Source organism: Streptopelia decaocto, assembly GCF_964273445.1.
Source record: "Streptopelia decaocto genome assembly, chromosome: 1".
In the NCBI taxonomy this organism is placed as follows: Eukaryota; Metazoa; Chordata; class Aves; order Columbiformes; family Columbidae; genus Streptopelia; species Streptopelia decaocto.
Window position 1 is genome coordinate 40,050,802 of NC_138663.1, and position 16,391 is coordinate 40,067,192.

The 16,391-nt window shown below is 44.5% G+C and overlaps 1 protein-coding gene across 1 annotated transcript in view; it reads left to right on the forward strand.

Annotated features, from left to right (window-relative positions):
• CACNA1I (calcium voltage-gated channel subunit alpha1 I) overlaps nt 1-16,391 on the forward strand; it is a 155,994-nt gene that overhangs the window by 55,817 nt on the left and 83,786 nt on the right. Inside the window, 2 exon segments of the mRNA XM_082071182.1 lie at nt 13,544-13,655; nt 14,650-14,783. Coding sequence (XP_081927308.1) covers nt 13,544-13,655; nt 14,650-14,783 — 246 coding nt within the window.

The following is a 16,391-nucleotide window of genomic DNA, read 5'->3' on the forward strand; positions in this document are numbered from 1 at the left end:
GTATGTATTGTGGAGAGGAGGGAGGAATCTGAGGGTAGCTAACTAGTGGAGAAGGCAATGAAACCTGCATGGGACAATAGAAATGCAAATTATCCTTTGGTGCTCAGCAATTAACATGATGGAAGATAGATGGCTGTGAGACAGTGAAGAGTAATCCAATAAAGGAGCATCTCCTGTGGAGTCATACAGAATTGGGGATAGCTGTTAAAAATTAAAACTAATAGGCTCGTAAGAAAGACTCTGAAAAGAGAAAGGGAAATACCTGGCATGGCTGGAAAGGATGGGGCAATGAGCTAGGAGGTAACTGGTATGTCCAAAATGAAATAATATTAATGCACATCCATAGTTTCTGACTGGAAACTGTACAGGGAAAAATAAGTTAGGCTGTAAATAAGAGGAAGAGGCATATATTTCCAGAGGCTGTCAAAAACTCCAGAATAAATAGAGTGTGAAGTTGAATCTATATGAAAGCAAATAGGTCACAGGAATACAAATGTGGTAATAGCAATGTACTACTAGTCCTAAATCTGAAGAGAGGTGATGAATACAGCGGGAAGACAGACATCAAAGAGGCAGCTGAACTATGCCATAATGATGATGGAGACTTTAGACTGTGCTATTAGCAACTTGCTGTGTAGGAACAACCTTTTTTTGGAGCTGGTTGTTCTGCAGTCAAATGTGTCAATAACTTGTGATTACACAGCACGCTTTTATCGAAGGAACCTGTAACACTCTTGGAAGATGGCAAATTCTTTGGCAGATGGGAAAAAAAAAAGAAAGATGTGTGGGTATTAGACTGGACTTAATGTTACTCTGTCATAAGTATGGGCTGAATTTTATCTTGAGATCCCAATGAAGGTGTCAGTGGAAGACAGAGGTAGGGAGCATAGGTCTTCTGGCTCCAGCTTGTGTGTGTGGACAACCACACACCTCTGAATGGGTGTAGAGAGCCCTACATTTACAGTAATCTATATGCAGTGCGTTACTTGTCTCTTTAAAGTGGAACTTGGAGACTCTTTTTCTGTTGTTCTCAGGAAAGATTTATGGGAGAGCTATTCTCCCTATGGGCACTGTCATCAAATGCAGTTGTTGCTCAGATAGAGAATGATCTTGGGTCAGAGATTCTAGAGAACAAATCGGGAGATTCTTGCTCCATTCCCAGCTGTGCCCCATGTCTCCTATCTGCCCTTGGGTAAATCCACTCATTTTTCTGCTCTGGCTTCTTGTGTGCAAAGCAGAGATTGTAATGCATCGTTAGCCTGTCCTGTTCAGTTAGATTAAAAACTCTTTGGAGCAGGCAGCATGTTTTACCGCATGTTTATGTAACATTTTGCGTAATTTAAATTTGATCTCAGCTAGTGTCATCTAGGACACGTGGAGCCACCTCATAAATAATACTAATAATATTTTAATATTGATAATGCTTAGCACATTCACAACATTTAACCCCCTTAAAACAGCATTCAATACTGTCAGCATCGTGGAGATAGAGCATGAGTCATGTTGGCTCCTTTCCCTGGCGTGGCGCAACCTGTCACCGAGCCAGAGAGCTGAGGGGTTTACTGAATACGTACTGGGTGTCAGGAACACCTGAATTTTAATGCAGTCCCAGGCAGTGACTTACTGTGTGATCTCTGGGTAACATTTTTTCAAAGGGGACTCTGGTCTTTTGCTGTCTGATTTGAGGTGGTGGAGCCAGCTGCTTGGAGGCTTGGAGCTTCACAGTTCTTGTTGCTGCATTAGAAATGACAAGTATTATACGCTATTGAAAACCAGGCTTGAACAATGTCATGCATTGGAGAACCCAAAGCAGGGGCCACTTTGGGAAAATCTGCTCTTCTCCTGCTTGGTTTCTTATCAGTAACAGAGGCAAAGTGTTTATATACCTCTTAAAGGTAGTTGTGGAAATTAGTAGTTTATGTAGTACTTTGAGGGAAGCACTAGATGGTTTAAATGATCTCATTTTTACTGAGTGCTCTTTGCAAGATGTAAGAAGAGGGAAGACAAGGAGAGCAGATGTACAAGGAGAGCACTGGCACATCTGCTTATCCACCACAGGGTCCCTTCTCCTTCTCAGGTGAGAAGCTTAAATAATGAACATCTCTCCTGCCCCTCGCAGGTACCTCTGTCACGTGTACACGTCAGGACCCTCTTTTTCAGGAGGCCACCCATAGCCAATTTCTGTCCTCTAGGAGGTTCCAGCAGCTGCTGCGAGCCTGCTCTGGCTGGAGCTCCTGGCCTCCAGTTATCTGCTGAGACAGATTGGCTCAGTCATTTCTAATCAGTCCTTCCTCCAGGCGTGTGTCCTGCAGGCCATCGGTGCAGGTTCTTCCAGCACATCCTCTGGGAACCTGGGCAAAGGGGCCTGGGATGCATCCAGCTACAAGCCTTCAAAAAAAATAAAAACAACAGTAAGGGGAAAAATGTGTATTCAAAGTAGGGGCTGGTGGTATCTTGAAACTCTGAAAATAATGAGTTTTATTTAATTACAGCCGATAATGAAACAAACAACAGGAGCTCTTTTTGTTATTGCCCTGCATTTTGCTTAGACTGTATGCAATTTTTTCTGAGTGACCTTACCGAGCACTCTCTACACTTCTGAATTAATCTTTATTTACTTTGCTGCAAAGCTTTGTCACCGCATGACTTTCTTTTCTGTACTGAAGCACTCAACAGAAAAGCCTACTAAGCTAAGCATCAAGCACAAGATTTAGTGATGTTGTATCTACTGAAAGCGTCACCTAGCTGGGAGAAGGGAGAAAGGCAAAGCTTTATCCCATCTTTCTGCCTCTCTAATTCAAGACTGCTACTAGAGTCAGAGTACCCTTTAAGATCAGTGTAGGGATCAGTTAGCCTGGGAAATGGGCTGTCTGGAAGAAAATGTGCTCAATTCCACATCCTTCATCAAAGGATGTGCTGGAATACAGGATACTGCCCTGGCATCTGCAGAGAGCAGCACCCCCGCACAGGACACATACTCCTTTTAAATTGTGAGAAGGTCCATAAATCCATCCTTTATCCTTTCATCATCGTCTCCACATTCTGGCAAGGTGAGATGGCCTTTTATCAAAGGTGCTCTGAACTCCCTTCAGACACATTTGAGTCATGTGTCCCTGTGAGCTCAGCTTGGACTCGTGTGACCTTTGCTAGTGATGGGTAGGAAGTTGCAAAGAGTGGAAAAGAGATCTGTAACATCTGAAATCTAGGATGGACTAGAAAGACAGTGATGAACAAGAGACCAGTGCAAGAAAAAGGAGCAGGAAGAGGAAGACAGTGAGTGTGTTTTAGATCTTCAGTGCTGGTGGGTTTTCTTCTACCTGTTTTCCTCTCCAGGGAAACAGCTTTATTTAAAGGTAGATGTTTCCACCATCCCTTTGTATTTGCTGTAAAGTATTACAGGAGTAAAACAACCCTCAAAAACAACACCCAGGACCCACGTCTGTCTGTCTTCCGCATGTCTGTGCTGTAGTCCTATGGAGGTGTCCGCCAGCCCTCCAAGCCTGAGCAGTGACAGGCAGCTGGGGAGCAGTGCCCATTTCAGGATGTTCATTGAGATATTTGTGCCCCACAGACCATTTCCCAAGGCCCACTGAACCTAAAGCCCACAATAAGGGGACAAAACCCACACAGCATCAGGTAGGAAGATGAGAAGACATCCGTTTATTGGGAAGGTGAAAGTTTATGCTGGAAATGGAGGAGTCAACCACACTTTGCTTTAGACTCTGCACAGCACTTTGCAGCCAACTCTTCCCCCATTTCACATGTGCCCGCCTTTTGCCTGCTTGCTTTTGTGAGCTACCAGAGAGCTTATCTGATAGGCTTAAGGGGCAGAATGTGGTCTTGCCAAAATTGGTGGGAGGCAGGGATCTATATTTTGTGAAAGGTCCCAAAAAATGTTCTTGTGCATCCTTAGGGGACTGCATGACTTCCTAAACCTGTCCCTTTGTTCCTGATTCCTGAAGAAACGTTTGTTCTCCTCTTTATGCTGTTTCATTCCAAGCATTTAAGCAATCCTTCAGTTATGGTGGGGGAAGAAGGACTCTGGAAAGCAAAAGAGAGAGAGAAATCGGGGCAAAAGAAAAAACCAAAACAGAAAACATTAGGAGCAGTAGGGAGGGGAGGAAGCAGTGCCTTCCATTTTTTCACTTCACTTTCCCTGTTCTCCCAAATCCATTGTCACTTGTTCTTCTCTTCTCCCTTCCTTGAATTTTAGTCACACAGACATTGCTGTTATAGTGCTACATTTATCTGGTGGGTATTGGCTGTTGCACCCACCAAGATAAGGACCCCATTCAAACCTATCATGACACGAAGGCCAAAGAAGGGACTGCATACTGCCAAAGATGGCAAGTATAGTACAGCAGTTTGAAAGGTGCTGGGGAAAACTTAGACAACTTGGGATGGTGTTTCTGGAAAGCAGGGCAATGAAGCACAGAAGCAGAGGGAGCAGTTGGAGAGATTTTGTTTTATCTTACAAATCACTTTGTATTTTTACACTTTGGAATGACATTTCCACCAAGTAAACTTGACCACATCCAGACGAAATCAGATAAAATGCCGACAAAGAACCCCAGTGTGGGTCATGCTCTGATTTGAGAATGGTGATTCCACCAGCCTCTCTGGTCTTCTCACTTCCTAGGGTCATGCATGATGGAGACCTTTATCAGAGCATTCAGCTGCCCAGTTCAAATTCAGCTTTTGTTACTCTGGAGCACATTGCTAATTGAAATCACTCCTGGGCTGCAAATACCTTCCTGCCTTGGATTGCCAGGTTCATGTCTTCTCTAGAGCAGAGGTCCAACTGAATTCAAAACCAAAGACTAACTCTTCTAAGATCCCTATTTTGCCACTGATGTCAGTAGGAAATTGCCTCTGTGAAGTGAAAACTCAATAAGCAGCAGGAGCTTTACTGTTTGGATCCCAGTTTTGCCTTTTGGGGTTTCCTCTGGTGGTGTTTCCCTGATGTCTTTTACCCCTACAGCTGCAGCAAGAAGCAGCTGCTGAACCTGCCACTTCAACTAGGAGCTTTTGAGGCAAAATTTTCAACTGTCTTATAGCATAATAGTGTTCCAAGCTGCAGTCCCATCACCTCATGCTGTGACCTTGTCGAAGCTCCTAATGTGAAGCCAGGTCAGGTTTTGGATGGTGATCTCCAAGGCAGAGCCAGAATGCTGTGGGAGGCACCATTTGGGAGTCAGCAGGAGGTGTGATTCGTCAAGTCAGCCCTGAACCGATCCCACAGCATGGTGGAGTATTGCTTTGCTGGCAAGTAAGGCATTCAGCCACAGTCCCAGCCATCTGAGGATATTAAAAAGCTCTTTCTCCAGGAACAGTCGTTACCTCTAATACTCTGCTTAACTTTAAATTCGGGTAATTACTTTCTTCTGACCTAAAAAAAGATTCTTGGTTGTTTCATTTTTTTCTAGATGCTATATATTTTTTTTAATGCTTCCCATAGTAAACAGCTTTGTAGGAATGTTACACGCTGTTAAACAGATGCTGTGTTGCACCCTGAAAGCTAGATGCAATTTGGAGGTGGGTCATTATCAATAGAGAAGCTCTGGGGCCCAGCTGCTACAGGCAGGAGGTAATCATTAGCAGTAGGGCTGTCTAGCAGCATTGATGAAGATACATGATATTTGTGAGATATTTAAATAATTAGCAGTGGGATCTACGCATCCTTTTTTTTTTTTTTTAAGAAAAGACCAGGTTGCTTAGGAAGACCAATGTGTATCTATCCAGGTGGTGTGACAGCCAGTCAGAGTTCTTGGCATAACTCATGCTGGCTTTAGGACTGACGGGCTCTCTCCCACGGTCACTCTTGTCAAGAGCATGGTGAAGAAGCCTTGCTTTCTCTCTGCAACCTCCCATTTGGTTAGGGGCTTTCTGTGGCCTGCAGAGGCCCTGCGTTACGTCAGAGTACTCTTGTTGGCCTTGTGTTACTGGAATATCTGGAGACTTGTCTCATTGCATTAGTACCTCGGTCTATTTGCTCTTCAGATTCTTTCTCAGACTTTTAATCTCCATTGCACGTTTCTCCTGACAGAGGTTAGATTTCTTTCTATTAGTTTTGGTTTTGTTGGACTTGTGAGTTTAATGGATGCAATTAACAGGTCTGAATAAATCATTATGGAAGGAGTTTTAAGAAATGAGATATTTGCTTCATTTTGTTTCTGTAATGAAAACAAACAAAAAACCCCAACATAACAAAACCAAAACAAACCCAAACAAGCCAAAATCCAGCTTTCCAAAAGCAGTCTTCAATTCTCACTTATTTCTGCTGGGAGATACGATATGGTGTATGAGGTACAACTTAGTTCTCATTAGTTTCTAAGCTAAATCTGAATTTGAACCGTGCAGCCAAGAGCCTGTGGGGCCTGGTACAGGACTCACTTTTTGAGCAGTCCTGGGAAGTTAGATCAGGAAATCCTGATCAGAAGGGCTGACCTACAGTGCTTTTTTGGTGTTTATCTGATTTAAAATGGACACAACTGAGTCTTTTTCTAATAAATCTATTCTTGATGGACAGACCCTTCCAAAGGGAAGAAACATGGGAGTATTGCCAAGTATTTAAAAAACTCTACTGCCTCTCTCTTCTGTAGTTTGTTGTCCTGCCTCCCAGTAACACCATTACAAGTTGTGTAAGTCTTCCCTAGTGCCTCTCAAATCAAGGTAACTGTCCTGCTGTGTTTGGCAGCATTGCAGCCCTTTCCTTGGCATCAATACTGTGGAAGACTTGAAGACCTTAGCGATGCAAATGTCAGATGTCTAAAGTTCAGGTGCTTCACTTCTGTGAGAAGAATATATAAATGATGTGATGAAAGCAAACACGTACAAGAGATTACATGACATGGGAAGACTTAGAACATGTTGACCTTGAGGGCTTGTAAAAAGGCTTCACAACTTGTCCTCTATGGTTTGGCCACCATGAAATCCCAGAATTGCAATCTGGTTATTGGTATTTAATTTAAAATTGACTCAGAGGTTGGGGGGGGGGGGGGGGAAGAGTTCTAAATCAGGTCAAAAAAACACAACCTTTTTTTTCTGTAGTGTTGAAACCTTTCTTTGCACTGAAAAAGATGAAGAAATGTTTCAGCCTTTCCAAAATGGGATTTTTAAAGCTTTTTGTTCTGAGAAATGTTTTGATTGTTTTGCTCTATTTGAACACAAACACATTTTGAGATGTATTTTCCTTTGAGTGAACGTCAGGTATTACATTCAACTTCTAGCGGGTTAGCTTAGCAGATTGAGGCTGAAGAGGTAGAACCCAGTTGCTTCTGTCAGCTCATTTTGTAGAAAAAGACCATGAAACTCCTATGCATCAGCATAGGAAAAGGAGGGGCGAAAAAAAGTGAGTGATTAGAAAAAATTGGGAGGGGGGGAAACAATGAGACTCACCTGTGAGGGCTTCTGCAAAAGCCAGCAGCAATGAGCGAGAGAAAGTAAGCACTTTTTTCCCTGGAGCTATTTGTTTCTCTAACCTTTGCAACACAAATCACTCCTTCCATTATAAATGAAATATTATCTGTCCTATTGCAGTTACAGCATCCTACCAGTTTCTTGTGGAAGGGTCACAAAGTGGGGGAGGAACACAGCACTGTCCTTAGCTTATTTTGAAAGGAAGGAAAGAAAATGCCATCACCGCAAACTGGAATCACAGGGTGCAGCCGTTTAGCTGGTGGGATGCGAGGGAGGTGGAGAGGAGTGATGGTGCGAACGTGATGTCTCGCTTACAGGGCAGGCACAGCTTTGCCTGCCTGGCACTGGCTCAGAGGTGGGAGGCCACAGGAGTTGTGTGCATGGGTGGCTGGTGTTTGGGGTGCGTTGCATGGGGCTCCATGTTTCCAGTTCACTCACTGAATGTCTATACTGCAGGAGGTTCTTCTCTCTGTTTTGGGGCAGGGACAGATGCTGCCATGACCAGCCACACCACAGGGCTGGCTATTTCTCCTTGCTCTAAGTGCTCTGTAGCCAAAGTGTTTCTGCTGCAGGTTAAACAGGTCTGAGGCCAATTGTATGAGGTTGAACAAGGCCAAGTGCTGGTTCCTGTACTTGGGACACAACAACTGCATGCAATGCTACAGTCTCGGGGAAGAGTGGCTGGAAAGCTGCCCAGCGGGAAAGGACCTGGAGGTTGTTGATCAACAGCCGGCTGAACATATGAGCCACCAGTGTGCCCAGGTGGCAGAAAAGGCTAACAGCATCCCAGCATGTATCAGAAATACTGTGGTCAGCAGGACTAGGGATGTGATTGTCTCTTTGTACTCAGCACTGGTGAGGCCCCCACCTCAAATACTGTGTTCAGTTTTGGGCCCCTCACTACAAGAAAGACATTGAGATGCTGGAGAGAGTTCAGAGAAGGGGAATGAAGCTGATTAAGAGTCTAGACAAAAAAATCTTATGAGGAATGGCTGAGAGACCTGGGGCTGTTTAGCCTGTAGAAAAGGAGGCTGAGGGGAGATCTGATTGCTGTCTACAACTACCTGAAAGGAGGCTGTAGCATGGAGGATGTTGGTCTCTTCTCCTGTGTAACAAGTGACAGGACAAGAGGAAATGACCTCAAGTTGTGCCAGGGGAGATTTAGATTGGACATTAGGAAAAAATTCTTCATGGAAGAGGTTGTCAAGCACTGGAACAGGCTGCCCAGGCAAGAGGTTGAGTCACACCTGGAGGTGTTTAAAAGACGTGTAAATGAGGTATTTAGGGACATGGTTTAGAGGTGGACTTGACAGTACTAGCTTAACAGTTGGACTCATGATTTTAAAGGTCGTTTTCAACCAAAACGATTCTATGAGATATTTAAGACCTGAATAGGCACAAGATACACCCTAGAAGTAGTTTGAAGATAGCAACAGAAAGGATTGAGGGATTGTCATGCTTGTAAAGCTTATCTATTTTCTGTGCTGTTAGGAGCATCAGCTGCTGGCGAGCTCTTTGTGCCTGGTGTACTCTTACCCTTCAGTTGATGATGAAGGAGGAAAAGGAGAGGGAACCCCGAAGTATTGTTTTGTGTTGCTCTGTTGTATTTTTGTCAATTATAAAAAGCAGAGATTGAGACTGATGCCAAGAACATTAAGTGGTACCCTGTTTTCCAGGTGCAAGCTATTTACAGCTTCAATACAGTGTACCTTGCATCTGCAATTTCTCATTAAGGCATTAAGCCCAAAAGCTTTGCCTGTGTCCCATCACTCTTTTCTAACATTATCTGGCATTATCCATAGTGATGTTATAAAGTGCTTCCACACCACATGCAGCTCCCAGGATCACCTGCATGTTTCCTTAACTGTCCTGTAACTTGTGGCTTTCAGTGCTGGCTCCATCCCAGATGGTTTGGGGTGGATGGTGGTTTTCTCCTGGTATGTTCTGGTGACACATGTCCTCCCTGAGCCTCTCTCCATCCCAGAATTGCCCTGTCCATTCAAAGACATGGTGAGGGGTCAGTTGATATGTGGTGACTGCCTTCAGGCAACAGATGGATGGGCCCTGCTTGAGGTGTGGGGGGACAAGGGGGTGACTCATAAGGAAAGCAAAGTGTTGCTGCCAGAGGCAGGCACCAGCTATAGAACCAGTATAAGGAAACGTGATTCAGGAAAAATATAATTAACATAGATAAGGATCTTGATGCCACAAGATAGTGCTGAAGCCAAGAGCTTCACAGGACTTCTACAAGGATGAAGCAGTTATGTGGATAATGAGAATGGCCCATAGTTAGAGGAGTCAGGAAACATTTCTCCTTTGCTGTTTTTCCTTTATCAAAAGAGTGCTGTGACCCCTTTATCCCTAAGGGCTTGAATCAACTGTGAACTGTCACTGTTAGCGAAAAACCTCCCTTTGGGGGCAAGTTATTACACAGTGGATTGCTGTGGGTTTTCTGGTTCCTTTCTCTGAAGCATCTTGTGAATGGCCAAAAGAGAGGAGCTGAGCCTGGTCAAAAATGTCTGGCTTTCCTTTTAGTTTCCAAACCTGCCAGAGGCGCAGACCTTGCTGGGAAAGGTGTTGGCAGTGGGGCTGTGGGAAGGGACAGCAGCAGTGAGGAACGGCTGGGACAGGGGAGGAGAGCATGTGTGTGGGCTTGCTTGTAATTAGGAGATTTGAACTTCAAAATAAGTTAATTAGCAATGAAACTTCAGACTGAAGGATGCAGATTGTGAAGACTGGCTTTGTTAGTAGCTGAAATTAATTACAAGCTCAGGCATGGGGAAAAGGAGGGGGTGAAGGATGCGGGGAGGCATCACTGAAAGAAAGATGATAAACCTGGCTGCAGGCTGTTGCTGTGGTGATGAGAGGCAGTTGCCGTGGTTGACAGTGGTGACACATTGAAGGCAGCAGGTACTTCTAATTACCCCCTCCACCGACCCAAGCAGCCAGCAACCCCTCCTGTCTCAGGGTAGGAGATGCTCCAGTTTTCTCCTCGCGCTTTCTTCCTCTCCACCGCGGGTTGGATGTGCCTTTTCAGGGTCACCACCTACTCTGAAAGGAAAACTGTGGGGCGGCAAGAGGAAAGCTTTTCCTAATGTCACTTTAATAGCATGGGAGCAGCCAACGATTCAACAGTGTCCTTGGGAAGCCTGGACAAAGCTGGCAAACTTTGAGAGCTCATATCCAAGAAAAAAAACCCCACAAAACAGGAGGAGAAACCAAGTGCAGCTGACCACAGCTTTTTGAGCAAGGAGATCATGGCCTTGCACATCTGGCCCAAATTGCAATGTTTTTTGTGGGTGCTTGCCACAGCTGGCCAGGTCTTGTGCTTTGGGGTCTCAGTGGCTACCCAAAGGCACCCTGCAATGGTCTGTGTGGGCTGAGGGGCCACTGCAAGGAGAGCGAGAGGAGTGAAGAGAGCCACGGGAGCATCCTGACTGCCCACATGTTGCTGCTGCTGAAGCATGTGCACAAAAGCGTATACAATAACCCCCTGACTTCAAGGCCCTGAGTTTGGCTACAGCTGGAGAGTAGTGCTCCCTGCCTCTGGGTCTCTTGTGTCATGTTTTTCTGAATGCTGAAGAAAAAACCCTCACTTTTAAAACAATTTCCATTTTTCAATTTTTGTATATTAATTTTATCCAGGGCTAATCTAAGCACTGGCTTTGTCCATACCTTTCCTGACTCCCTTATCCAGTGACTTTTGCAGTCGTTTGGCTCAGACCACATCAAAACTCATTTGGCCTCTCGAAGAGCATCATTCAGCACTGATCTCTCTGTCAGGCTTTCACTGCTGCTGCCTTTCCAGTAGCTGTCAAAGCACTTGCTGCAAAATGGAGAGGCTGAGAGGGCTGGGAGTGCTCAATCTGGAGAAGAGAAGGCTCAGGGGTATCTCATCCATGTGTGTAAATACCTGATGGGAGAGGCAAAGGAGACACCCTGTCACTGGGCATCACTGAGCAGTCTAAGAAGCAATGGGCACAGCCTGAAACATGAGATATCTCATTTAAACATAAGAAAACACTTTTTCACTGTGTAGATAGTAAAATGCTGGAACAGGTTGCCCATACAGACTCTGGTACCTCCATCCTTGGAGATATTCAAAACCCAACTGGACGTGACCCTGAGCAATCAGCCGTAGTTGATGCTACCTCGAGCAGAGGGCTTGGACAAGATGACCTCCAGAGGCCTCCTCCAACCTCAGCCATTCTGCATTTCTGTAACTCTGTGAAAGATTAGCCAAACAGATCTTGGAAAGTCCAGAAGAGAATAGCAGTCTTACCCCAAAAGCCTATGTGAGCTAATGAGAACCTCTCCAATTGTTTTCCCAGGCTTTGGATCAGATAATTAAAGAAATGTCTAAGAGAGTGAAAGGTGGAATTCTGAAGTTGTGTTGTGCAGACCTCTGAGGGCAAATGTTTTATTTGTGCCCTTTTTGGTGTATTTCTTTCAGAAAAGGCCTCTGTTTTTGAAGCCTATGTTGAGGGTGGGCTCCATGTGTGTTACTTGGCACAGCACTTGGGATTAACTTAGTGAGGGACAGTGGTAACACATTCTTGAAATCACCTTATAGCGTGATTGGCACAGCAGAGCCGGTGCCCTGCTCTTGTCTGATTTTTGCAACAGAAGGTAGCTTACTGAAAACCAGGTGGGGGAGAAGAGAAAGAATTAATATTCTTCTAGATCAGATTGTGAGGGTTAGTCATGAATCACTGTCAGAGAAGGAGAACGGAAGAGTTGCTCAGAATGAGCCGTAGATGTTGAGTGTCTTTCAGAAGTGACCAGAGATACAGGCCACTGTTTTGGATTCACTTCTGCAGGGACTGAAGATGGCTGCACTCAGTGGGTTGCATTTTAAATGGATAATTCCTGGGCTCTGTTATTTGAAAATATTTTTTTAAAATATCTGAAAATGAGAACTGAGCAGATATGTTTGTGAAGTATGTTAAAATACCCAGGAATGATGGTTCTCCCAGAGGCTGGAGGTCCACTCTCATTAGATCTACATCTCTGCTTTGCAATGCGAATGACCACTGGAAAGATATCCTAGAAACATGTCCACTTTTAGAACTAAAATACTGTAAATGAGTTCTTGGATAAGTGTGTATCAGGTCTTAAGACTCCTTCAGGAGGAGAGGGATGATGAAGAGGAGGCAGGTACAGGGTGTGGAGAGCACAGAGAAGGTCACGCAAATACACCATTTTTATCCTTTTCTGTAATATGTAAATGAAGTGGTGCTTGATGAGATTAAAAGGCAACAAATTAAAAATAAATAGGAGGAAACAATTTTTAATATAAAGTATAATTAGCCAATGTAGCTCACGGCTGACAACTATTATCGAAGCAGATATTTTAGTAAGATTATCAACAATAGGATTTAAATGAATAAGCAAAGCATCTGCAGGGACACCAGTGTAGCTGGGAAAACAATTATAAGGGCTATCAATCCTCATGCTTTAGGGCATAAACAGATCACCAGCTGGGGTCAGAAATGCTATTTTCCCCCCATGGTTACTGAATAACTTAATTAGGCACGTGGTAGAGTTTTATCCAGCATGGGTCACAGCTGGAAGCAGAATAACAGATTAGATGGACCATTGACCTGTTCCAATATGGCAACTCTTTATCTCCAAGTTCCTCTCTCAGAAGAGAAGAGGGAGACTTCTAGCCTTGTGTTGTACCCCCTTCCCAGAAGAGTGATAATCATTAGGCTTCCACAGAGATCTGGCTGTCCATTTTGATTTAGATCTCTAGATCATGGAGATCTCTGTTATGTCTGAGTATAGGCCACCATGGAAAGTCTCTTCCATGTATTTGGAAGGTTCAATAAACCAACAAGGGATGAGACTCAGCAAACCAAAAGGAGAGGAGTAAGCATATGTTCAACAACGGTTTGACTTGTGTATGGTTAGGCTTTTGTGCTACCTCTACTTTCAAAAGAGTTTTGGCTTAATCAAGGAGTGGAGTAATGAGGAAGTGAAATGGAAAAACTTAGGAGTGTAATAAATCAGCCTACCAGCAGTTGTTATTTCCCTTAATCTTCCTGTTTTGTCACCTTAAGCCTAGCGCAAGCTTATCTCAGCCATGATGCTTTCACAGAAGTTTTCCTTGACTCTTTTCCACCTGGTTTGAGTGTGTCAGCATGATGGTGATTTTGTTAAACTGCGTTACCCTGGGGATGTACCAGCCATGTGAGGATATGGACTGCCTTTCCGACAGGTGTAAAATCTTGCAGGTGAGACGACTTCCTTTCTGTTGTGATGGTGCCTCAGTCCAAGTCACAAATTTTCACGCATGCTTTCCTTCAGCCTGTGGGCAACACCTTCCCAGGTGGGTTGGCAAGAATGTCCCTGGCAGTAAGTGATCCTATTGTAAAATGGCAAGAGCTTGCTTTGAGGAAGGGAATGGGGCAAAAGAGAGATAATAAATGAGGTCCACTTGTGACCATGTGATACACAACAGTTACTAACCTTCCGGATCCTATGCAGAAGAAGCAGGGGGTTCCTGATATAGACAGCTACAAGGTACACAGCTCAGAGATAAGCTAGGGAGAAATAACTAAGGTTAGAGCATCCAGGTAGGAAAGAATAGCAACTCCCAATACATCTGCTACTCTGCAGAGGAGCAAGGGTACTGCTGTGGCATTCAGGCTGCTCAAAGGCCATGGGTGCATCCAGCCTATGGTTGCGCAAGCTGTGCTTGCTGCTACCCCAAAGAGAAAGCACCAGCAAAGGTTGTCATCTATAGTGCTGCAGAGGCTGCAGCTTTCAGATATCTGAAGCCTCCATCTGTGATTGGTATGTGCTGTCCAAACTGTGTGTGAAGCTGCACTATGTCCTCAGCTGAGCCATTTGCAGCGAGGTGATGAGGAATCCTTCCTGGGAGACCTTGGGAGGGTGGTGTTTCCCTGGCTAGGTGTGGACCTGCTGGTGCTGAGCCAACATCTCCTTTCAAGTCCATGTAAGCAGCCTCTGAGTCTACATCAACTACTTCTCCCATGGGGAAAACAAACAAACAACAACAAAAAACCCACCACAAACTATGAAAGCCCTTTGCTTATTCGAGCATCAGGAAGCTGTGATGCCAGGGCTGTATGCAAGAAGCTTTTCCAGTCTCACGTCTAACTGTTTTTCATAAGTATGGAGATTTGTATTTATTTCATGTTCTGTATTTTAAAGTCCAAGGCAGAGAATGCTTATCAAACGTGCTCTTGGGTTTCTGTTTGGCAGGTATTTGATGATTTCATCTTCATCTTCTTTGCCATGGAAATGGTCTTAAAGATGGTGGCCCTGGGAATCTTTGGCAAGAAGTGTTACCTCGGAGATACCTGGAACCGCCTGGATTTCTTCATTGTCATGGCTGGGTAGGTCAATAGTTTTCTGAGTTTATTTGTTCTGCGTTTGCTGGAGTTTTGCACAGAACAGAGGTGGTGTAACTGAGGTGAATGTTACCACTCTGGTGCTACTCCAGTAGATCTGCTGAACTGGAATCACACACACTGGGATTAGCAGCCACAGTAGACAAGGTATCTTAGCTCCCCAGCTGATGTGCAGCCATCTATCTCACACGACTTCAGTAGAGGGTGTTGATTTGTACCAGCTGAAGAGCTAGACCAGAAACTTGTTTTTAAAATGTCTAAGTGGAAGAGGTGTAACCTTCACCAGAACCAAGCCAGCTTCTCTGTTTCCAGCAGCAGCATTTCAAAGGTAAGAATGTCATTTTTGTTACTCTGGGCTTTTTGTCTTTGTATGGCACTGGCCTTACCCACGGTACTATTGGGACAAGTTGACATTTGGCTGTTTTTTACAACAAAGTTGCTATGGTGAAGCTCTGATTTCTCCTCTGCATGTATGAAGTGGAAAGCCTACCAGGATTTGCCTATTGAATCACAGCAAAATGTCCGTCTCTGATACTAGTGGGCATATGCTTTTTTGGAATTTGTCCATTTTCAATTAGATGTAATATTGCTATTCTCACAGCAAACAAGTAAATGTTTTTTTTCAGAGAGAAATCCCCTTTTTTTTCTTCTTCCTCCCAGCAAGGAATTACCTGCATTTGCTGTCACCTGGCAGTGCAGGTCTTACAGACTGAGGCAGCAGTGAGTTTGAGCTCACTTTGTAGAGTTTTCTCTTGTGGTACGGAGCGGCACCATCTTTATATTTGCTTTTGATACAGTTCTTCTACAGCAAGACTTGAAAGTTATTCCCTCTGGATGGGCATATAATTGTTTGCTTTTGCGGGGAGCAGAGAATTTTCAGACTCAGTTCAGGTGTAGAAGTTTGAAGGCTCATTCTCAGCCAGCTTGTGCATGAAAGGAGGACAGGCAGATAGATGAAAGCTGTACCTTTTTCTGAATTAACACACCATGTGTGAGGTGGGAAGACCTTTCTTGTGACTGAACCTGCTCTGATGAGCATCTGATTTAAAATGGCCCAGCATGGGGACTGCGGATTCATCTGGAAAGGCGAAGTTAAAGCACCTGGTGCATGGTGGTGAGAAAAGCCAGATCATTGCATATTCTTAACTGCACTTCTGCTGGCAAAATTGCTGGTGACTGGATGCATGTGAAGCAAGAACAGACCACAGAAGCCTTTGAGGAGGAAAGGGAAGAACAGGTGTGTTGCAAGAGGGACCTTGGGGCTCACGGTGCCCCTCTGTGTAGGTGATGTGTTGCGATAGGCTGGGAGGAAGGCTCTGCTCCAGGTGGGCACATGATTGCTGGCATACGGGATAAAAGGCTTGGGAACTGGAAGATCTTGCTCTGCCTGGTGTCCCTGCAAGCATGATACGTGAGTGGTGTAACTGAAGAAATGAAGAAATCAGAGGGGCAAAGCTAAATAAAAGAGGGTAAGCTCAAGTGCCTACTCCCTGCAGGAAACAAGTGAAATCCATGCTACCTAGGTGAGAAATGGGTAAACCCCATTTATGTGTTTCCCTCTGTTGCCATTGCTGGCAGAAATTCAAGGAGAGT